The following is a 23,849-nucleotide window of genomic DNA, read 5'->3' on the forward strand; positions in this document are numbered from 1 at the left end:
TCGCTCAGGTCTGAGTTTGATTTGTAGGCGTCTGGAGGAGATTCATTAACAGCTGCTGCAGCACATGTCGAGGTGCAGCACGATGTGTGTGATGGTTGACAATTAGGTGATACTTTTCTAATTAACAATGAATCAAAGGACTCACTGTGGCAGGGTAAAACATGGACATGAGACCAAGACGATCTCTGCTTATCAATATATCTGGATAATGAACGAAGCAGCATCTTCAAACGTGTTGTTTTATTCACTTTATAAAAAATTCTATTCACACACGTTTTGTTTTATGTTTATCCTCTTTTTATTCGTTATTTGATAAATGCTTGTTTTTGTGAAGTAAATTAAATTGCTGTGTGTCCAGCAGAGATAGGATCTGTGGTTAGTTTACAGCAGCGCAGCACAAAGACTAGAAAAAAACAGAAAACAATCCATCTTCTAACAACTCCAGAGCTGTCTGATTTACACAACACCCTCTCAATACAAAGTACACCACTTTCAAAGTCTCAGCTTTGGGATTTTGAAATTGGCAAGTAGCCTGCTCTGGAGTCCAACCACTTGACTGTAATGTGTATACCTGCAATAAAACATAATCTAATTTCACACAGTAGCCTGTCTCTGTTTGTTTTCATCATAGAATTTATTCCTTTTCATTGAGCTGCAGCAGGACCTGTGCATACACACAGACAAAAGTACAGAGGGAGCTACAAGCTTAGCATGAACCCGAGCCTCACCTTCACACAACCAATTCAGCAGCAACAATAATTAGATTTCAGCTCGGAGACCAGAATGCATTTTCTGGTCTCCGAGCTGAGACATCCGAGTTACTGGTGGATTTAATAGAGTCATTCCTGATCCCCGGCTCTTTACAGCTCATGATATGAACCTGAAAAAGATGTTCACAAGCTCTTTATGTGCTTAATATGACAGGGGCTGTTGTGTGAAGTCGTCAAAAAGGTTTTCTGTTCCTCTCAGGATAAAAGGCCTACACCTCAGGGAGCGTATCAGATTGGCTCAGGTGGTTGTGTTTAAGCCTTGTTCCACTGAAAACAAGTGGATAATATTTCTGAAATATATTCAAACAGGTCAAATCTAACCTGAGCACAAGGAGGGGCGATGTGTGTTTAGTCCTTTTAGTGGAAGCTAACAGTTTCCCCCTGCTTCCAGTCTTTGTGCTAAGCTAGGCTAAACATGTCCTGGATCTGTCTCTGAGCTGTGATCCACCTTCTGCCTGACTTAGCTGAATGCTCCTTTAACGTGTCTGCGTCAGGCCCACACCTCCATGCTGTGTCTGATCACACGTCTCGGCTGAGATGAGCTGGTGGTGAGCGGAGGCTGCCGGTGACGCAGGGATGCGGCTGGCTGAGCATCATCAGAGATGCAGCAGGCAGTCAGCAGACCTGTCAATCAAACACAGTCACCAGGGAGCTCCACCTGTGTGCTCAGAGACAGGCAGGGAGCAGCATGCAGATGAAACAAACACACCCCTCTCTCCCAACACTGCCTGCTGCCTCACAGGGGAGACATGAATTATTCACACACACACACACACACACACACACATACACTGTGTGTGTATTTGCAGGTAGAGACTGTGTTTTTCATGCTTCACTTGATACGGTTGTGTTGAGGTTGAATATATATATAATGTATGGAGGAGCTGATATAAAGAAGTATTCAGATCCTTTATTTTAGTACAAGTATCATGATTTAAAGATACTCTATTACAATCATCATCTAATTATACCAGAGTATCACAGTACACATTCTGCAGCAGAGCAGCACCCATTACTGTCATTGTATTATTATGTAATTATTTAAATCAATTATTTAAACTCTTATTCTTCAAAGCTGTGGAGTACATGTATAAAGTAAATAGAATTAGTTAAACTCCACCACTGTTAATATTAAATATTGAAGATGTTATTTTAGTCGTCAGTGTCTAGAGGACTGTGAGACGCATTAGAAAGCTTTAGAAAAAGCTTGAAGCCAAGTAGTAAGTCAGTGGACGTTGGGTTGGGATCTTTCTAAATTTTATGGGTAACTCTTAATTAGGTTAATGGAAAGATGAAAATGGGGTTTTCAAACAACTAAAGCAATAATTACATTTTCTATAACTTCTTCTCCAAAAATAAGATTCAGTTTTCCATTGAATTTACCGACACTTGCATGTTCTTAACATGCTTTTAATCTGAAAACTTTAAACCGGAAAGCAACAGCGATTGAACAGGAAAGCTTTTATTCCGAAGTTCTCAACGGAAAGAGTTGACGCTGTTGACAGTGTAGCTAACAGTGATATTCAGTTACTCATTTTAAGGATTTCAGTGTTTGAATGTCTGTAATTGTGCGCTCACTGACTTCTCGACGTGTCGTTATTTTGCAGACTGTTAAATACTCTTGAGTTACGGATGTGAATCAAGTTTTTGAAACATGATTTCGCTAGCGGCTAACATTAGCCACCTAGCTAGCTAGCGTTAGCTCCTCTCGGTTGCCTGACAACGGAGGGGTTAGCCAAACAAACCGAGCTAGCACCGGCTAGCTGGCTGAGAGGGTCCACAAACTGACTCTCTCGACCCTTTTATTGTAAAATCGATTTGTCTGACGAGCAGCAGGTGAAGTGCACCCATGGCGGATGACGGTAGACGGGGAGATGAGGATGACCGCGGCCCCGGAGCAGCTCACCAGGTGTTTGTGGTGATGGAGTGTTTGCTGGAAAAGCTGAAGGTGCTAAATTATGAGGAGGAAGTTCTGGCCAAACACAACATGAAGAACCTGTCCAGGTTAGAAAAACCTTCACAGTAGCACATAGTTATTAAGTTAGGCTGTAACTGGGCTAACATAGTTCAGATGTTAAACTCCCTGTTCACCAAAAATGAGTGAAACATTATTGTCCTACTCTGTCCTAATAACAGCTACAACTACCGCTGCTGCTGTTTAACGGTGGCAGGAGGAACTAATCTGTGTGTAGTCCTCATATGAAAATGATTTAATGTAGAAGTGTTCATTTCCACACACTATAAAAAATAAAAAGCCTAAATTTATGTAGCACCTTTCCAAACCAAAATGCAGAGTGGCTGTTCCCTCCTGACGATCCTCTCTCTGTTTTCCCTTCTCAGACATTATTTTGTCTCCAGTCCATATCTGGCATCCAACCCGGGCGAGCAGTTCTACATGTTCACCATCATCGCAGCGTGGCTCATCAACGTGGCAGGGAGGCCGTTCGCTGAGCCTCAGGAGTACGACGAACCCAACGCCACCGTGTCCAACATCCTGGCAGAGCTCAGGGCTTTTGTAAGTGACGCTCAGCAATAAAACACAGAAACATCCCTTTCTTTACCAGAGTTAGAGCTGAGTGTCTCCAGGTCCTGACATGAAACCAAAACTCTTATTTAGAATCAAGGCTCTGAAAGGGTTTGAATAAAGTAAAGTCAATCATTCGATGCGTTGGATTTAGTTTTAGAGGCACCAGAGTTTACTCTGAAAAATCAACCAGCTCATACAGAATTAAATAACAATGAGGCATGCATTTGTTATCACTCTGTTTATATTTCATTGTCACTGACTTATTTTAACATAAACAGACAAAAAACATTAAATAATCGTCAGTCCAATCCCACACAGCCTGGTATTTGTTGACAGTTTATTCATCAAGGCTGGATATTGAATACTATTTTCAGTACGTTTGGTAATGACTGAAACTGTCTGAAAAAGTACAGAAAGTCAGCATCAAATGTCTGGTGAGATACACAATCTGGTTGACTTTTTTTAGATTCGATAATAAATCCAGATTAAATGAATTAAATCCAAATGTTTTCGGATTTTGACTGTGTTTTATTTTGATAAAGTTCTAGATGGCTGCTTGTGTTCACACAACAATGAATATTGGCTTGTGGAAAAACAGTTTTAAACTTTGATTCAGTTGTTTAGTCTCTGTGTTGAAAGTCATGTGTCAGATAAACAGGACCAAGTCATTTCATTACTGAGCTTCAGTCCTCGACAGTTTTCTACACTTTGACCCAGTTTGATCTGTACTAAGTATAGACGATCACCACTCAGTTCTCCTTTCTTCTAACAGCTTTAAGGTTATTTTCCATTTTTCTCTTTTTAAATCGAGTGTCTGCTTCGTGCAGCTCAGAGTGAAAAGGTCTTAAAAAGTTCAAAGATCTCACATTTATCCTTGATGAAACTTGCAGACGCTCTGTAACTTGACAGATGAATTGTGAATGAAACATGATAAATGAAATATGTAACAATGAATAAAATATACCCGTGTGCTTTTGATCCTGACCTCAAACTCAGCTCAGACTCCCTATTGTCAGCCGATGCAACACTAAAGGAACTCGGAGAGGATTTGAGAGGATAGGAGACTTATCTGGCTCTTCACTGTGTCTTTCAGGGTGTTAAGGTGGACTTCCCGCCCTCCAAACTGAAATCAGGTTCAGGCGAGTACGTCTGCTTGGTGCTGGACCGACTGGCTGAGGAGGCTCTGAGGAGGAGGGGGTTCTCCTTCAGAAGGTACTCAGACATTTCTCCTCTAATCACCTCTTTTAAATAAATGAAATTATTCCTGTCTTGCTCCTTAACCTTTTGTTTCTGTGTTCGTACCTGTATCGTGATTTTAGAGTCACAGTATATCAGTCTGTGCTCCAGCACCTTGACCTTCACCTCCCTTTATCCAGCTGCATGTTACATCTTTCTCTTAATCCACAGGCTTCCTTTGATCTTTGATTATATATCTAAAGCTGGAGTGTGGGACCTTCACATAGAAATGAACATCTGTTATAGTTAAGTCCTCGCTGCCAAACAGTTTCACAGAATACTGATTAAACACATCAGCAGGAGTACGGAGGTTACCATTGGTGTGGCTTTTCCTCCTAACAGAGACGTAATTACTCTCATTGCCAGAAGGGGGAGACCACAGAGTATCGTTGTATGTCAGACTGAACAGGACACACGGGGAGCTGTCTGTGCTTTGACCTCTTGGCTTGTTTGTTCCTTTCAGACCAAACTACCCGACAGAAAACACAGAGGAAGAGTCTGTGATAGAGGACGACGCAGAGCTCACTCTCAGCAAAGTCGAGGAGGAGATGATCGTAAGTTTCCCAACTTCACTGAACTTCTTTTTACTTCTTTGTAGCATCATAAGTCCTGAATATATTCACGAGAAAATGTGTTGTAACTCAGTTTTAATCGGCTTGTTGTGTTTGTGTGTGAACTCAGGAGGAGCCTGATGATGAGGAGGAGAACGTGATGGATCTGGAGGCTCTGAAGCTGCGGACCACTCACACTGTGAGTTCACCTGGAAATACTGACCATTTAAATTCATTTTCAGCCAGGCCTGAAACTGGATTCTGATCCAGTTCCCTTTCGGTTTTTGTTATTTTGAATCCTGCCTCGTGTGTCCTGTTGTTTTGTTCTCTGACAGGAAGCAGAACCGTCGACCAAACCTGACGAGATTCTGGAGTCGACGGTTGATGCAGCGGAGTGGAACCTGGAGGTGGAGAGAGTCCTGCCTCAGCTCAAAGTCACCATCAAGACAGACAACAAGGTACAGACACTGTGCTGTACTGATCCTGGATCAGTTTCAGCTCGTTGTCCTGCTCATGTTTTTTTTTTTATTCCCATTGAACTACAAGGTCGACTACTGCGTTTTTAACTTAAAGAGAGGAACTGAAAATAAAAATAATGGAGAGATGAAGAATTGGTCTAAAGCTTGTTTGAGTTGTTTTTGACTGGTCTCTGGTCTGTGTGATGGTCTGCAGGACTGGAGGATCCACGTGGACCAGATGCACCAACACAGAGATGGGATCAAGTCTTCGCTCAAAGAAGCCAACGTACGTTCACTGACCTGGTCCAGTCGTACAGCAGTGATGAGTTTAACTGCAGTGTCTCTGTCTGTTTTAGCGCCACCTGCTGGACTCTATCAATACTTTGTCTCTGTTTCTTCTCTTCACACTGAATAACTTCTGCACACTGAGATTTTTCATGTTTATCTTGACTGCAGTGAGTGTGTGTGATACCTTCAATACAGCATGTGACATTATTCACACGTCAGGATACGGCACCAGGTATTTTCTTTGTGCAGAGGCTGTAAATGAACTGTCAGTACAGATGTCCTGTGAGGAACAATGTTTTATTGAGCTGCGTTCATTTGGTTGATATAAAGCTTGAAGGAAACTGACAGTGGAGAAGAAAAACAGAACAAAGCAGGAAAATTCAACCTATAGAGGCAAGTCAGAGGTGTATTCTAAACGCTGATGTTACAGACAGTATGAGCAGTGAGAGCTCAGGAAAACAAATTACACAGGTGAGACGGTGAATGTGAAGAGTCAGCTCATTTGTCTTCACTCTGATGTTTGGGGGAAAACAGCTGATGTTACACCACCACACCTGTCAGCCTGCACCAGATACCACGATGCTATGATAATTAGATTTTTCTGTTTAACTTCATTTGCTCACTGTGACAAGATTTGACTTCCTCTGCAGCTGAAGTGTTTACCTGTTTGTTGCTGAGCTGAGTGTTTTCTTGTAAGCTTTGCATTATGTTACACTGGGCTTCCTGTCAATCACCTGACACCCACATAAGAATCATCTGCAGTCTCTTCCTTGTCCTCTGGGACACAGTGGAAATGTTTGTTATGGACTGAAACTTAGAGGATTCTCCTTGAAAGATGCTGGAATCATCTTTCATGTTCGCAGTCATCAGTATGTTCTGGATGTGTCCTCTCCTGTCTCTGCAGAGTTACCTGGACAAACTGCAGGAGGACATCGGTAAGACTCTGGAGAAGGTGAGCAGCAGAGAGAAATACATCAACAACCAGCTCGAACACCTGATCCAGGAGTACCGCAGCGCTCAGGCCAAACTCAGCGAGGTAAACACCAGATGCTCACCTGCAGCTGACAACTGAAACCTTCAGCTCACCTGTAAATACTGTGTGAGACTTAAAGGATCACTCCAGTATTTATGAACTTCAGCCTTATTGTTTTTGGATGTTTTGGAAAACTTAGCAGTATTGACCACAAACAGCTGCAGTGTAACCAGCGGGGCAGTTTGTCCACGTCAGAGTTCGTCCACTGTTTTTGTCTGACAACATTATGGAGAGGATTCCTACAGAGACAGAGCTTTAGATGTAGAAAATAGTGCGAAGCACCAAAGAGTGTTCATAACCTGATCATTAACGTCGTCTCTCCTCCAGGTCAAGGAACGATACCAGCAGGGCAGCGGAGGAGTGACAGAAAGGACCAGAATCCTGGCTGAGGTCAGTGAACGCATCACCCAGCAGCATTTTAATCACTCAAGAGTCATGTCTGTGTGAACACAGATCTCCTAGAAGCAGAAACATCAGTGGACGTCTCTGCTGGAGTCTTTGGGCTTAATGTTGTTTTTCACCTTCCGGTTCGTCGTCAGTCTGTAGGTGAACTTACCACAGCTTTTCACTGTGGTTTCATGAGATGTTAGGGAAAACAAGAAGAAAGTCAGTGTTTGTTGATTCCTGATCCAGTCAGGAGGCGCCACCATGTGGCAAAAAAAAAAAAAAAGGTCACTGCATCCTGCCCGACTCATCCACTGCAGCATGTGGTCCAATCAGGTGCAGTCTGTGATCTGAACAGCAAAACAGGCCGATATTTTTAGTTAGGATCCAACGATAAACACAGAACACAGAGAGGGAAACAACCAGAGAGTAATGATGAAGAATCAGTGTCATGAGCAGGAACTGTCTGCATCCAGGCTGTCAGAGATTCATTTCAAACCACGACGACTCGCTGGATTTCATCCTCGTTTCTCAGGTATTTTATTGGAAATGATGCACTGAGTTATTACCTGCAGACATGGTGGATGTTGGTGCGTTTTGCCTGCTGCTTAGACAGCAAACTCTCCTTATAACACCACTTCAATGCCTTCATCCACCTAAAACAGCTCGCCTCCATCCATCACCCTCTGTCTCATTCATTCATTCATTCTCATCACATTTAAAACTGACTACAGCACAGTATTCTTCATGGATCCAAACACCACATCTAGAGCTCTGCTGGACGCCTGCTCTCTCCAGCTCCTGTGATCACATCATCCCTGTCCCACGACAGATCCCCTTCAAAGTCCTCCATAACCAGGCCCCCTCCTTCCTCACCGCCCTGCTCCATCACCACGCTCCCTCCTCCAGTCTGTCCAAGTTCAGATCACCTCTCAGAACTCACCTTTTCCCCGTCCCTCTGCTGTTTGTGTTTCAGATCAGCGAGGAGCTCGACAAGGTGAAGCAGGAGATGGAGGAGAAAGGCAGCAGCATGTCTGACGGAGGTGAGACTCAGAGCTGAACCTGTAGCCTGTTGGTTCTTCCCTCGTGTTATTACTCAGCGTTCATGTTCTGCCTGTGCGTCCGTCCCTCAGCTCCCGTGGTGAAGATCAAGCAGAGTCTGACGAAGCTGAAGATGGAGATCGTTCAGATGGACGTGAGGATCGGCGTCGTCCAGCACACGCTGCTGCAGGCCAAACTCAAAGAGAAGTCCAACATGACGCGCGACATGCACGCCACCAACATCCCTGAGCCCGCCGCCGGGCCCTTCGCTTAGTCTCATCACCACAGACAAACAAACAAACAAACAAACAAACAAACAAACAGACACTACCCATCTCCTGCTTTTCTGACATGAACTGAAAACTAAAGTGTTGAATCTCCTGACGTTAAAACGTCACAGACTTTATTCATTTTACACATTTCCAAGTTTCACTCTCTGTCACTTATTTATTTCATCACCTGTTTTTTATGGATAATATTTAGGACCATTTTGTGTATATGAACATAAAATAAATTTTGATACCAGTTAACAAATATCAACTTGTGTTTGAAATATTTGAAGTAAAATTAGTGAGACTCAGTCATTTTAGTTATTTAAGGTGTCAGCAGGCAGATTCTGAATGTGGTGAGTTAGATTTTAAAACTTTCATTTTAAAGGTCTGCATGTCCAGTGAGAAGAAAAGACATCTGCCTCCTCAGGGACATTTTAACTGTGTTGGGATTTTGGGGGAAGTCTTAAACGTCAGGCGAATTAAACTCTCACCGGAAGTCTGGTATGTACCCTTCAAAATAAACGTTACAGAAAGAGGTGAGTTAATGATTAGTTAGAATATTTCAGGGTTTAGATTTTCCTTTGTGTTGTCTGAATATTAATGTTAAATATTACGCTCACTCATTTCGATCATATCGTTTGTTATAAAGCCTTTTTTTAATGTTTGTATTGTATTCAGTGTGCCTTTACTCTGAAAAGCCTGAGCGGATGCTGTGTTGCTGTGTGTTTTACTTTGACAGCGGCTGGTGTTTCCTGTGTGGGGGCGAGGCTCGGTGACAGCTGCGGAGCTGCTGTTTGTTTCTGTTCACACGGAGAAAAAAACAAGATTTAAAAAAGAAGAGTCCAGAAAAAGAAGAAGAGGAGAAACAGGTGAATCTCTCAGGAGGAAAAAGACTCTTTTTCTTTAAAGCTTCGGGAGAGAAACCAAAAGGAAACCAAACCGGTGAGTTCACTTCAGTCCCGTTATTTCTTTGTCTGGATTTGTGCCGTAAATTCTGCTGAGATCCTCTAAAATATAAAGAAAGTACAAAACAATCGAAGTGAAGTTTCTTTAAAGCAGCTGCAGGTATTTTAATCTCACTTTGATTTCATGCGGAGAAACATGTTTCCAGTTATTTGGTCATAAAAACAAGTCCTCCTCCATTAATCTGTATTCTGATCAGTTCATTGATGCTACACGTCTTTTAATTCTACTCTGTTTCACAAGAGAGTAAAGCAGACAGAGATATCACACATATATACATATATATATATATATATATATATATACCAGAACAATATAAAAAACCAATTCTTCAGAATAGAAACTGGTCTCTGAGCAGCTTCATCGCTGTAAATAGGAAGAATATAAGAACACTATGAGAATAAAACTCCCATCATGAAGCATCAGAGCAGAGCTGTAGGAGTAAACCATCATTTAAAAACTGTGTGTTACATTAAAAGGTGCAGTGCAGCAACAGTATTAGGAAAAGACTGAGAGCTGTACCAACTGAACCCTGAGCAGTTTGATCCTGTGTCTGTGGAAATATAACAGAGGAGCAGCTGCTCCTGCTCAAATGGTTTGCTCCATCTTTGTGTTTCCTGCTACGCGTTTTCCTCCAACATCAGCAGCTCCAACACAGAGCACACTGCTGCTGCTGCAAGGCATGCTGGGAGGATGGGAAGAGTCCAACATGACATATACAGGGGGAAATAAAAGAGAGAAAGAAAGAAATACAGGCAGTCCTATTAAACATGATTAAAGGTGCATAGTTTTAACATTGTTCTCTTCACAGAGAAAACAAAGAGTGAAACAGTCACAACACAGACATTTAAAGATGATGAAGGAATCTTAAATAAACATCCTCTGTCAGTTAATCTCACTTATTAGATCAGGAAACTTACGTTCTGTGAATCAGGTTTTCTATCAGTTCCTTCAGACAGGTTTTTAAATGTGATGCTCATAGAAGAATCAGACTCTTTATAACCATGACTAACAGACTGCAGTACTGAGTTATTTCATCAGTTAGTCAGCAGTCCATCCAGCTCTCAGCATCTCACCTCCACCACTGCAGCACCCTAATGTGCCAAACTAAAACAGCCTGGAAGTCACCAAACCACAGGTTTCTGTCTGTAAACACAAAGCTCTGGAGTCTTTGCTCGTGTTACACTGTGCTCTGTCAGAAGTCATTTTTATTCTGAGCAGTGAAGAGGAACTTTCTGTTTACAGGATTCCTGTCAGGAAGTGTGGAAATTAGCTTTTACCCTGAAAACACTTGAGAGCTCAGAAGGTTCTGCTTTCAGACAGATCGTGTCGTCCATGTGAAATGAATGTGTTTCTTACTAAAACAAGGGACGAGTTTGACACTTGAGAGTCACAGTAATGTTTCACAGAGGTACAGTTATTAGGAGCAGCTTTCACCAGATACTTGACTGAACCATCAGTCATCCAGAGCTCAGCAGCAGCAGGGCTTTACACCGTCCTGTTGTCTTTCAAAACTGAAGGAGCATTTTTCAGTTGGAGCAGAGGAAGATGAGAAGGCCAACCCCCTCCCTCCCCCTCCCTCCCTCCCCCTCCTATTCACTGTAACACAGAGACTGTTTGTGGCCCACTAACAGAAGCTGACCCAGTTCATCTCTTCACTCTGTTACTCAGCAGAACAGAACAATAGACAGAGTGATGACTCCTGTCGTTGGAACATCTTTGACAAACAACAGGTGTTTACCAAAGTGTAGAGAGATGACCGTCAGATTAGAAATCAATAGATTAATATGGGGATCAGTCAGTTTTGATAACATGGTGACACTGCAGATGTATCACACAGAAAACTAATGAATGATGGAAACATGTTCATTAAGAAACAGGTGTTTAAACCTGTGGCTCTGAGTGTCCACATGCTCTCTGAGTGTGAGGAAACATGTGACTGAGCCTCAGGTCCTGTGAGTGTGACGGCCCAGCACACACACAGTTAACAGGAAACATGAGCTCACTGTCACAGCCCCTCTGTTTTTCTTCCTCCTGCATTTTTTCTCAGGCTGCTGCTGCAGGATGTGAGAGAACCACAACACAAGAACTCTGTCCTGAAGAACTCGAGGCCACGACGAGATCTGAGCACGAGCAGGTTTACAGGTAAGGACGGACTAAAAAACTTCTGGGTGTCTTTATAAATACCCTGCCCTTATTTAGCAGTCTGATCAGTGTGGATTAGATTCCTATTAGCCTGTAGTATGTTCATTCAGTTAATCCCTCGAGTGCTCAGACTGGAGAGGAGGACTCGTCTGATCAGCTCTGCAGGGATTAACTGAGCTTTAATAAGTTACTGAGGAGCAGATCGTTAAAGAGCTGAAGTCTCTGGAAAAAAGCTTAAATGTTGAATTTGTGCCTTTTAAAAAAACAGACTCTTTAACTTTCTCCCTCCAGAGATTATTCTGGAATTTCTGTGGTCTGTCCTCGTCCTCCTCACAGTTTATTTGGACTCACACACCATCCTGTTTCCCCTAATACTCACTACAGCACCAAATATGGATTAATCCGCCGCTGAAAATAGTCCCCAACTAATGCAGTTTCCTCCTGTTTGTTAAAGTACAGTCAGCAGCTGTTTTAGAGGCTGAGAGCCACAGACAGGTTTAGTCTGAATCCACAACTTTCTGCAAAATCTCCTTTGTAAATTGGACATTTTTCTCACTGCTGTTACTGTTGGTGCTTTAACTCTAGTGTTTCTAATGAGGGAGTCTGCTGAAGTCCTCGGCTGAATGTCTCTCACCTCTGAGTGCTCGCTCTCTAATGTCTTTCACAGAGCAACAACAAGAGACTCGGCTGCAGACAAACATGGCCCTGTTCTTCTCCGGAGCCGTTACAAGTACGTCAGCAACAACAGCATGAACGTCTGCTACACACACCACACAACAAGGCAGTGGTATTCCAGCAGCTCCTGTTAAATCCCTGTTTTTATCAATGGAGTCTGGTAGAGATATATAGAGATGTTCCTGGTTAAACTGAAGGAAGTGACTCTTTAATAAACAGCTCTGTCTGTAGGAATCCTGTCATCATGTTGATCAGATACATCATACACAGCTCAGCAAACAGTGGAACAGATGTTGTATAAACACTGAGCTCCTCTCCTTCATTCAGAGCTTTGCTGCTGTGAGTGACCTTGAAAGCAACACGACAGTAAGCTCCCTGTCTGTCACATTCCTACACAGTGTATTATGTCACCTCAGAGTAAATTTACTCCAGTGGTTTCCCAGGCCGAGCTCAGGAATGCTCTCTGGCTCCTCACGCTGATAAAAGCCAAGTCTTTATTCAGAGAGCTCACACGACCTGTTTCACAGTGTGTGTGTTTGTCTTCTAACTCCCTCAGCTTGTTCTGATCTCTGTTCAGGTTCACCGATAAAACGAAGGCTGCGTGCCAACGACTCCTGTCAGAGGTGAAACCTGCTGCTTCTCTTTTCAACTTCTCAAGCTTTTAAACTGGTGTCCCACATTCTGACCTCCTCCTGTCTCTGTCTCCCTCAGCCTCGACGTCTCTCTCCTCTCCCCCGACTCCTCGTACGTCTGTTACTCCTCGGCGGACGGCGGCGACCCCTGCTGCTGCCGCCGCTCGCCGCGCCTCCTCACCAACGGGTACTACGCCGTCACCGAGGACAGCTTCTCCTGGGACGACGACGGAAACGTGTCGCTGACGCCCTGCAAAACCAACGTGTCCTACAAGGAGAACCTGGTCAGGTGAGTTACCTGATGGCAGAAGTATTCAGATCCTTCACTGAAGTAAAAGTACCACACAGACACACTAACTAACACGCTCAGTAAAATCCCTGTTTTTGTCAATGGAGTCTGGTGCTGATATAAAGAGATGTTTCTGGTAGAACAGATTAATGTAAAGCTCCAGCTCTCAACACACACACACACACACACACACACACACACACACACACACACACACACCCTCCCCTTCAAACACCTCTCTTTATAGCGCTGAGGTCATCCTCCGCAGCCAATCAGAGCGAGCCGTGCGTCACATGTCGAGCAGGTTCGAAAAGCTGCACATTCTTCACGTCTGACATCTGCTGCGTCCAGGAGCCAGGGTGTGATGTCATGTGTCACGGTTGCTAGGAGACTTGCGTGTTATTGAAACCTTCATCATCAACATGAGAAGAGTTTCTCTGTTCTGTTACACGACTGCAGCTCTGGTTTTCAGAGACACACGGAGCTCAAGAACAAATGATCGATTAACTGATCGATCAGTTTATTACAAATTAATTTGGAATCTTAAGATGTTATTTCTGGGTTTGGTGCCTTGTCACTGATATTAATCAATATATTTCATAGACAAAATGAAGAGTTATTTAATCGACAAAGTGATCAGCCGATAATGAGAATGATTGTTCTGTTTTTCATTTCTACAGCAAAACCTTAAAAACCTTGGAGACAAAATGGTTTTATTTTGCTTTTACTTGATAAATGATTAATCACTAAGATGGCGTCGTATAAAAGGAGAGAGGAAACTGATTAAAATAAAACAAACGACATTAAAAAAGAATAACACCGAGGCTGGGTGAGCTCAAAACCAAAACCACAAACTGAACCGTGTCAGAAACGTGACGGATGTGAGACCAGGATCGTGGTGTTTTCCTCCTCAGGGTTTTCCGGCGCAGGCGGAGGCCTCGCAGCTCTCTGGCTCGCCTCCTGAGCGACGTCACAGAGAGCTGCCAGTCGTGGCTGGACGAGAAGGTCTTCAGAGGCGTCTTCGGGACGGGACAAAACCAAATCCGGGACCGGGACCGGGACCTGGACAGAGAATATGAGCGAGATCACGACTGGTTCAGGAGCAGCCAGGAGGGCCCGGCCCCGCTGAACGAGTCCTCCTGGTCTGGACTGGGGAGCACGGAGCTGGATGAGAGCCGCAGCTTCACGTATGGTGGGTCAATGATTAAGGCTGCGTTGAGACGACATGTCCTCTGGATCACAGTCCTGCTCTCTGGTGTTTTACCATGTTGTTCTCTCTCAGACCCGACAGAGCTCCCGCCGCCTCCTGACAAAGTGTCTCCGCCACAGACGATGCTCATCCAGGAGGAGATTTGCTCTGAGATCTGTCAGTCAAAGGAGCAGTTCACACAGTCACTGGGTGGACTCTCTGAAGTCCCGCCCCCCTCACCTTTCTACACCAACACCTGCTGCTGTCCGGCGTCAGCCGGGCACACAGGTCAGTAACAGAGTTATTATCATGGACCAGCTGTTTCAGAGGAAACCACATTACAGGACGTCATCCATGCTGGGCTCCAGGTTTTAATCAGAAAGACAGGTGCTGGAGGAATCTGACACGTTAGCTGATGTTTCATCGGTTTGTGTTTTTGTTTCAGGGTTAACGATGAAGGCCTTTCTCCTCTTCATCTTCACCATCTTCATCTTCTCGGCTCTTTACTCAGGGTAAGATTTTTATCTCGGAATATTTCACTCCATAATAAAGACAAAGCAGAATGTTGGACTCTGACTGTGTTTCCCTGCAGGTGTCTGTGGTGGAGCACGACTGTAACATCAGCTGTGTTCATGATGATGACAACGTTCATGTGTAAGTATCACACAACACACACTCATGGATCTGTTGATGAAATGTTCTCTGATGGAGGCTTCATTACAAAATATTGAAACATGAAACATGAGGATGAAAACGCTGAGTGTTAAAACATTTCTGTTCATTTCAGTCCTGACTAAGTCGGGGCCGATGGGCGAGTGGAGGAGGGCGAAGACGGAGGTGAGTGAAAAATCAAATCAACTGAACTTAATTTCTCAAACTGGCAGCAAATGAATGACGCTAACGGTTTGTAATGATTCTGTTTTTCAGGATATCACATCAAGAAACGAGTAAAAGACGAGAGTTTGGAACAAACGACATCAAACTGGAAGAGAGAGAAGAAAAGCTCTGTGGGAACTCAGCAGAAATATTTTACATTTCACCAACTGTTTGCATGTAAGTTGCACTTAAAGGACCAAGTTATTCTGAGCTCCGGAAAACATTTTACAGCAACGTCTGTTTGACTGCAAAACGTCTATTTACCCACCTCTGAATGGAAATCTTTGTGTTTTATGAGCGGAGATGCGTCGAGCAGAAGGGCTGCAGTACTGAACGTAAACTCAGCGGAGTCATTTTTATATTTAACCTTTAAATCTAAAGAGAAAGGCTGGGAAGATCAGCATGGTGTTACGTACATGCTGTGAAACTTCTCAGCTGCTGAATCAGACAGTTTGTTTCTGGTAAAATGCTGAAGGAACTCTCTAACATGGTGACACAAGTTACTGTAGTTTAGTAGCCATGAAAGATCAATAATATCCATATCAAACACCAAACATGCAAATGTACCTGATGTGTTTTGAAGAGTATGTGTATGTGTTAGTCGTTGAACTTGGCTTGTTTGGGCTGTCCAAAGTGACCCAACGTCAGACACTCAGAGTCTGAGAGAAAATTCAGGTTCAGCAGCAGAAAAGTCTCAGTGAAGTCTGACTTCAATTAAAATAAGAGCTGTGACTTTGACTAAAAAAACCAAACGCACAAAACACCTGAAGTTTCTACCTGGAAATTGTAACTGAAGGAGTGAAGTGCCATTTTTTTCCTGAGGAAACTGAGTGAGGAGTTTGATTTCAAAATGACGTGTCCGTTTTAAGAAAAGACAGGTTTGTTTTTTATGAAGTCATGTTGATGCTGGAACAGCTCGGAGTTCAGAGTGAACTGTAAATGTCCTGTTTGGGTTCTGGACGTTAAACGATCATTTTGTAGTAAAACTCTTCAGCTGTAAAGTGCCTTAAGTGCAGACATACAGAATAATACAGGGACAGGATTTGAACCTGAGATGCTGCTGAGACATTAAACAGACCTGCTCCAGTGTTGGTAGGTGTTTGATTTAACCTGCGTGCTGCAGCAGACGGGTGGAGTTAGCATTTTCAAATACTGTAACTTTGAAAAGTGGCTCTTGTTTATGTGGTGGTCCTGTTTCCTGTGGGACAGACTCCACCCGGCTGGAATCACAGGCAGGAGAACTAACACCATCCTTTATACGAACTCTGGTATAAGTCAGGTCTTCATTCTCTGAGATAGGGATTTCTGACGGAGCAATAATTTCAGAAAATAAAGGAAACTGTATTGGACAGTGAGGTGAGTTTTAAAACCTCCACAGTGAGCTGGAGGAACATTTAGGAATCAGGGAGTTTACCGTAGTTTAAATGATCCTCTCCTCTGAAGCTCCATTAAAATGTATGGATCAGTCAGCGCTCTGAGAGACGTTTTCATCAGGAAAAGAAGTGTTGCAGGAAGCAGGGACTAATCAAATGTAAAGAAAAACAAGTACTGTATGACTTTATAAGGTTTTGACTTTATAAAGTTTTTAAAATTCAATCATGTTTGGGCCTCAAACTACGCCAAGACGTTTAGCGAACCTGATCAAAAAGAGATGAGCTGTGCTTTGTTTTCAGCACAATTCAGCTCTTCCTGTGAAATCTCAATGTTTTCATGTGTTTTAGTGCAACAGACTTTGAGCAGAGAGGATAAGACTTATCTTTAGTTCTTAGTGATTGAATGGACCAGGTTAAATAACAGTTTTGATAATCGTGCCGTGTTTATGTGAAAAGGGAATGTGGGAGTTTCTGACTTGTAAACACTGTTCACGTCAACTAGTTGTAATGTTTCTGTAATTAGGAAACAGATTTTCCTGAAGTGAGTCAAACAAACATGGACGCCTTTCACCAACTGAAGTCCATCGTTTGTTGTGATTGGAACTTTTTACCGTCACCACCAACTCTGCCGTGAATTTTCTGTTGACGTGAACACGTTGGAAACATGGTCGACTTTTTTCCACGTGAATGCAGCATAAGATCTGGGACATGAAGGGCTGAGGGCCGGTCACACAGCCACTCGCTAACATACCAGCAGCCTGGGAACATATTAGCATCTTTATACTTTATCTTCTCTCAGTGCGACAAGTTTGGGCTGAATTTAATCGAAACCATTCCACTGAAATAAATAGATTTTGCTGCTGAACTTCACCGGATTAAACGCTGGAGTGACCGGATCTTTAAAGCTCAAATTTCTCTCTGTCTGTGAAAATCAGGAGTTTCTGAATCGTCCGATGTGAATTTATTCACTCAAAGTGCCAAATTTGTTGTAATCTGACGATTCGGGAAATGTTACATCACCAATACTTCATCAATGAACAGAAATCAATCTATATTACTAATATTTTTATTACTGCTCTGCATGTATTTTGTATTACTTTGCATTTAAAGCTGCACTTACAAATATTTTTATATTACTGATGGATCAAATTACTCTGTAATGTGAGAGTGTTGCTCATAGTTCAACCCACTGAGAATCAACACCAACTGTTTTAGCTCCTAGTTTTGGTTTTATAGCCAAAAATATGAGCCAGATGTTTTTCTTAGGAGTTTGTGGAGACCACAAACAGAGGCCTAGATTTATCAGGTGGAGCACAAACATGACTCCAGATGAAAGATCATGTTGCTCTGTAACTGCTGGATGTGGAAATAAGCAAGTTTGTTAGCACTGTATTTTCTAGCTCATTCTGCTGCCCCCTGGTGGCCAGAAATCAATGAATGCAGCTTTAACTGTTCAAAGTTAAATGTGGATGTTGTCAAATATTGAATTTACTGCAAAGGACAGGAAATACCTGCGATAAAAAACATTTAACAAGAACTTTTTCAGATGAATTAAACCTTTAAATATGCTCTTGTTCTGTGTATGAAGCAGCTACTGTACATGGAGTTAATGTTTTTTTTCTTATTGACTGCACTTGTTTCCAGAGGTGGAAATGTGATACTCTGCTTGTGACGGCACTTATTATATCTTAATAATAGCTTTGTTTATTCCTCTGTACTGTATCCGTGTTAGTCTCTGTTAGTTAAACAGCTGTTGTGAAAACTGTAAAATTAAACCTTAAACGAGGTGGAAGCTAGGTTTTAATTTGAAATTGAGACATAAAGAAGAACGACGGCATAAATCAACAAATTATGTATTCATTAATGTATTTTCTTCAGCAGTGTTGATCGCTGTGTTTCAATCAGTAAATTGTCTAAATAAATGAACAGTAGTTTGGTAATCTGGACGATGGGTAGTTGCCCTTTTCGTCCTTTTGATGGCGCTGTGTTTTAAGGTTTAATTTTCACAGTATTTGACATAACGTCAGAGTGAAAGTGTTTTATCTACATTAAATGTTTCTCGTCCATTAAACCCTGTTAAAAAGATAAACGGTGTATTTCTGTTCAGTGGAGCTGTAACTGTGTCGGTTTATTTCACTGACGTTTTTTTCTCCAGAACAAGTGAAAATCAGTTTTCAGGAGCAGCCGAGTGAAGCAGAGCCTGAAGCTGATGAACAGTCTGAGAGAAACTAACTCTGCTCCAGTTTCAGCTGAAGGACGTGACGACAGATTAACAGGTGAAGCACCGACAAAACAAACAAGAAGGAATATTGTTATTTCATAGAGGAAAGTTTAAACTGTTGTTTGTCTCCCTCTGCCTCGTACCTGTCGCACCGCCCTGAACCACGATGCTGGAGGTTTGATTCCTGGAGAACAGCAGCGTTATCACTGCAGGTGAGACAGGAAGCGCTCACACTGAACTCCAGTCAGCTGTGTTAAGTCCTGATGAGTTCTCCCTGTGCTCAAAATTCCAAATGCAGGAATTTGACCTGTAACAGTACGATTATCCTGTGGTACTGATACTTTTACTTCAGTAGATTGAAGTACTTTATCATTTCCTTAAAATCCTGGGTTTACACCGAAATGAAAATCTGTTTGTGATATATTAAAAACCAAAGAGACTCAGCAGAGACGGAGGACGGCAGCTTTTTATTACAAAATGACAGGATCACAGAAAACAGGCAGTGACAGCATCACAGCATGTAAACATGAGCGTTCCCTCTCTGCTCGTTCAAACTGATCCATAACAACATACAGCTGCTGGTTATTCATGGAGAGAAGCTGCAGATTTACCTCAAGACAAACATGCAGATTGTTTTTTTTCTTCTAACACGAGTCACCCAACACAACTGCTAAAACAAAAAGACCTCAGCTGTGATGATGAGTGGGTTTATGGTTGTTCTTGAGCAAAAAGGTTGAACACTCTCTGGTTCCAGCTTCTCACATGTGAGGATCTGATGCATCTTTACTGTTAAACTGAAGCGTTTTAGGTTTCAGACTAAAAACAAGACATTTAAACATCTTACATTTGACTGCTTTCTGACATTTTATGGAGAAAGATCAACCAGTCCATTGGTTTAGATAAACTGTCTGTGGTTTGACAATGTCAGACGGAACATGTTCTCACGTTTATCTGCACAGTGTCGATGATGTGATGATGTGTTTCTGAGATAATCGTCAAATCGTGAAACGTCAAAATCAAACTGAAGCTGGCTCCATTTGAAAAAGTTCTCAACACAACAGACAAATCCAAAGTGACGTCATGTGGCCGAGAAAAATCTGACTGTATGAAAAACTGCATTCACAGGAGAGGATGACTCAAAACAACAAAGCTGAATCAGCCTCTCAACATAAACTGAACACTGTTTGGTTTTTAGTTTAGTTCCCCTAAAACTGACTCGGGTAAAAGCAGCACGACCTCTGACCTCTGACCCCCCCTCTCAGTGTCACTGTGATGTGGGGATGAATCGTTTCTCTCCTCCGTGCACGGTGACGTGACGCCTCAGGTGGCTGCCTGATATGAACGTCTTACCGCAGAACGAGCACCTGAACTGTTTGCAGTCCGTGTGGACGGTCATGTGGACCTTCAGGGACCCCGACTGGGCGAAGCGTTTCCCGCAGTGGACGCAGCCGTAGCGTTTCTCTCCGGTGTGGACGCTCTGGTGGCGTTTCAGGTTGCTGGAGTCGGAGAAGCGTTTGCCGCAGAGCGCGCAGACGAACGGCTTCTCGCCCGTGTGGACCCTCATGTGGGTTTTCAGGTTCTTCAGACAGGCCAGAGTTTTCCCGCAGCAGTTACAGACGAACGACTTCCCCCCGCCGTCCTCTCTGCTGTGGTTGGCTGCTCTGTTGACTCCGTCCTGATGTCTCCACCCGTCCCTCCTGATGAAAGTATTTTGTCCCTCCGTCACCTCTGTCCTCACTGGATGCTGGGGCTCTTCTGCGGCTAATGGCGCCCTCTGCTGGCCGTCTGAGAACAGTGCGGGCTGCGGGGGCTCTGCTGCAGACAGACTCACCTCGGTGACGGTGAAAGGGAAGCTGCTGCCGCTCGAATCAGCCGAAACATTCAACACGTACGAGCAGCCGGGATCCTCACTCAGAGGATTCTGGGTAGTGCAGGAGCCGTGTTGGAGCTGTGGCTCGTACAGCACACATTCATAACCGCTGCTCTCTGACTTCTGGCCGGTGCTCAGGGTTTTCTGGACAGACATGGAGGTGGAGCTGACCTCCCCATTCGTCCAGGATCGAGACGAGTCGCCACCCCCGTCTGCAGTTTCCTGTTTGGTCAGTGGAGGTGGAGCTTCTGTCTCCGTCGTCTGTCCTTCAGCAACACCACAGAAACCCTCTGCAGAGAAAAGACAAACAGAAAATCTTCAGTGTTCAACTTTGATCTGTCTGGCTGCAGTTTAATGCAACACAAAAGATAATTCACACTGAAAAACCTCCACCAGCTTCACTCACCTTTAAATCAATGCAAGTTTTCCTTTAATAAAACAGGACTCAGAACTTTAAGTTTAAATAAACCTGGACTAACCACAGGTTCAATTAAACTAAAACCATTTTCTCATTCTATCAAAACCTTTTTCATTGATTTATTATTATTTTTAACATATTCCTTTGCTCTGTGCACCACATGGAGTTTCACATCAGCCACAAACTTACCCACAGAAATAAATAAATTATTAATAACTAAGACTAATTCCCCACATGACCCGGTCCAAAACAGACCGGAGGAAAACCAACCCAAGCCCTCGAGCAGCATTTACCATCAGATCAAATGTTTAAATCATCAGAAACAAATTTAAAATAAAACCATCAGCTTTCCAGTTTTCTTTGCCCGAACATGAGCCCTGACGTCATTACGACAGATTAACGACAGTGTCAGACGCAGCAGCACAGGTAACACTGCACCTGGGCGCGTGGTACCTGTCCCAGGCTTAGGATGTCTATGTCAAAATGAAATGTTGGTTAATACTGATCATAAACAAAGCGCAGAGGCACATGACCTCCATTAAAAGATCGCGACTGATCGTGGAGGACGATCTCTGCGTGGTATGAAACTTTTGGGACCCCCTGTGCTCAACAGTCCGCTCCTGGTCCACATGCCGTCCGTACTGATGCAGGGAGACCCACAGTAAGAACTGCTGAAGTTACTGAGTCCTGTTTTAACAAAGTGTGTATGTTCATTCTGCAGGGCTGGACTTACTGTCCTGCTCAGACCGGGACCAGGACTCGTCGTCGTCCTCCACCTTGATGACTGCGGTGGTCAGGTTGGCTGACTCACCTGCAGGAGGCTGGGGTCAGAGCAGAGAGAGGGACCACATCAGGTAAAGAGAGAACACCGTGTGCACTCACTCTCCCACCTGCTGTTACCTGTGTGCTCTCCTGTCCAGAGTCCGGGGGCGGCTTCAGGCCTCCGCACTGTGGCGGCTCCTGGGGGGGCACTCTGGACAGCACCTCACCTGGAAGACATGTTTCAGAATGAAGTCTCTCATTTTACAAAACAACAGCTGTGACCTAAACACACCACCACTAAGATTCAATTCTCTGTAACTACTCGTCTTTTGACCGCTCCCAATGATTGTGACAAAGTGAAAAAGAAGAATGACAAAGTGAGGTTGACAGCTCTGAGAAAAACTAGTAAGTGGACCTTGAGTTAAGGTTGTTATTTCACTCTCAGGGTTTGAGTTTCTCTCCTCTGACAATAACTCTGTATTATCTTGTGTTTTAAAACCCTTAAAATATTAGCTGAAATTATCTGGTGACTCTGTGGACGCGGGAAATAATAACTGTTTTGTTTTTGTATTATTTTTGAACGAGACGCAGGGAGCGCTGTTTTCCAGAGGGTAATTAAACGCCTCACGTTCTAGAACTACGTTCTATCTGTCGCGTTCTTTACTTTCCACCAATATAAATTGTAACCGTTACCTCCGGGTGTTCGGTTCCTCCCTGGGTCGTTGCCCGGGTGATGAGTGGGCAGCTGAGCTCGAGCCCGGCCGCTCGCGTGCAGCAGCGCGGCACCGCTGGCGGTGGCCGCGGCTCGCAGGGCGGTCGCGCGAGCGGCGCGGAGCTCCATGAGCCGCAGTTTCCTCCGCAGCACCTCGTTCTCTTTGCGGCTCCGCGAGATCTCCAGCTGTAGCACCGAGTATCCGCTGTCCACGAGCTCGCAGATTTCCGCCACCGCCGTGTTGGCCAGTACCTCCATGATGGAGGCCAGCTGCGCGTGGAAGGCAGCGGCCGGGGACATGTTTCAATCCACCGCGTGCGTCTCTGAACAGAATGCAAATCACTGGGTCGTGGCAGATAAAAGAAACGGAAACGCACGCGCCCGCTGCGCGTATTTGAATGTAGGCTCTCACCTGGCGTAAACAGTCCCGACACAAACCAGGAAGTGATGCGAGGGGGGAAACGACGGGTCTGAACCCAAAGTGCGCATGTGCAAAGTTCTCAATAATATTCCAGGTATGAAAACCTGGAAACAGTCAGTCAGAGAAACAGCTCGGCTCTACATTTTACATCCTGAAAACATTCGATCCAAACTGACTGAAGGGATACATGTTCTATTGATTACTGATCAATAGTTTGGCTTCAAAATATTAAAGCTCACAAACCGTAAAAGACTTATTACATTATTATTACTTGACAGCTTCACGTCTCCTTTCAGTGGCAGTGCATCTGTCTCAGAGTCAGAGACTGATGACTGATGACCTGGACACGGCGTACGGCTCCTTTAACGTGGTGACCAGCTGTTTTTCATCCTGTCTTAGAGTCACACTGACACAGCTGAGATGTGCTGTGTTCAGTGACACTAACGTTCAGCTCAGGCTTCGTCTTGTTTTAAATGTTTACTTCATGGTCACCTCTGCTGTGTGAGAACTATCACAAGCCAGAACTCCACCGTCATGGTTCCATCAGAATGATCTCCTCAGGAGGAAACAACCTCAACCTTATAACAAGTTCATTATTTCATCATTAGATTAACAGGACAAATATCTCATGGATTTCTCTAGAAAACAATTAAAACCAATGAAAAACTACAGCGACTTTATTTTCACCTGAAGTTCTCTGTGGGACATTTTAATCTTGAAGGAACCTTCACAGTGACGAGAAC

At 43.7% G+C, this 23,849-nt stretch overlaps 3 protein-coding genes across 3 annotated transcripts; 2 read left to right on the forward strand and 1 right to left on the reverse strand.

Annotated features, from left to right (window-relative positions):
- Positions 1-2,227: 2,227 nt before the first annotated feature.
- ift57 (intraflagellar transport 57 homolog (Chlamydomonas)) lies at positions 2,228-8,828 on the forward strand. Its single transcript, XM_018674957.2, has 11 exons — positions 2,228-2,774; positions 3,111-3,285; positions 4,391-4,509; positions 4,997-5,087; positions 5,215-5,283; positions 5,420-5,542; positions 5,757-5,828; positions 6,735-6,866; positions 7,191-7,253; positions 8,224-8,290; positions 8,381-8,828. The coding sequence occupies exons 1-11, from the start codon at positions 2,620-2,622 to the stop codon at positions 8,560-8,562; spliced, it is 1,248 nt and encodes a 415-aa protein (XP_018530473.1). The 5' UTR covers positions 2,228-2,619; the 3' UTR covers positions 8,563-8,828.
- A 460-nt stretch (positions 8,829-9,288) lies between these two features.
- Positions 9,289-18,791, forward strand: tmem71 (transmembrane protein 71). Its single transcript, XM_018674962.1, has 11 exons — positions 9,289-9,502; positions 11,574-11,668; positions 12,336-12,398; positions 12,921-12,966; positions 13,055-13,264; positions 14,179-14,456; positions 14,547-14,741; positions 14,899-14,965; positions 15,046-15,107; positions 15,241-15,290; positions 15,381-18,791. Exons 3-11 carry the CDS (start codon positions 12,368-12,370, stop codon positions 15,402-15,404), a joined length of 963 nt encoding a protein of 320 aa, XP_018530478.1. The 5' UTR covers positions 9,289-9,502; positions 11,574-11,668; positions 12,336-12,367; the 3' UTR covers positions 15,405-18,791.
- A 580-nt stretch (positions 18,792-19,371) lies between these two features.
- Positions 19,372-23,598, reverse strand: LOC127142412 (zinc finger and SCAN domain-containing protein 22). Its single transcript, XM_051070237.1, has 4 exons — positions 22,667-23,598; positions 22,112-22,200; positions 21,945-22,032; positions 19,372-21,083 (listed from the first exon to the last, which is right to left on the reverse strand). Exons 1-4 carry the CDS (start codon positions 22,983-22,985, stop codon positions 20,188-20,190), a joined length of 1,392 nt encoding a protein of 463 aa, XP_050926194.1. The 5' UTR covers positions 22,986-23,598; the 3' UTR covers positions 19,372-20,187.
- Between the last annotated feature and the right edge of the window lie 251 nt (positions 23,599-23,849).

This window comes from Lates calcarifer, linkage group LG4, assembly GCF_001640805.2.
Source record: "Lates calcarifer isolate ASB-BC8 linkage group LG4, TLL_Latcal_v3, whole genome shotgun sequence".
In the NCBI taxonomy this organism is placed as follows: Eukaryota; Metazoa; Chordata; class Actinopteri; family Centropomidae; genus Lates; species Lates calcarifer.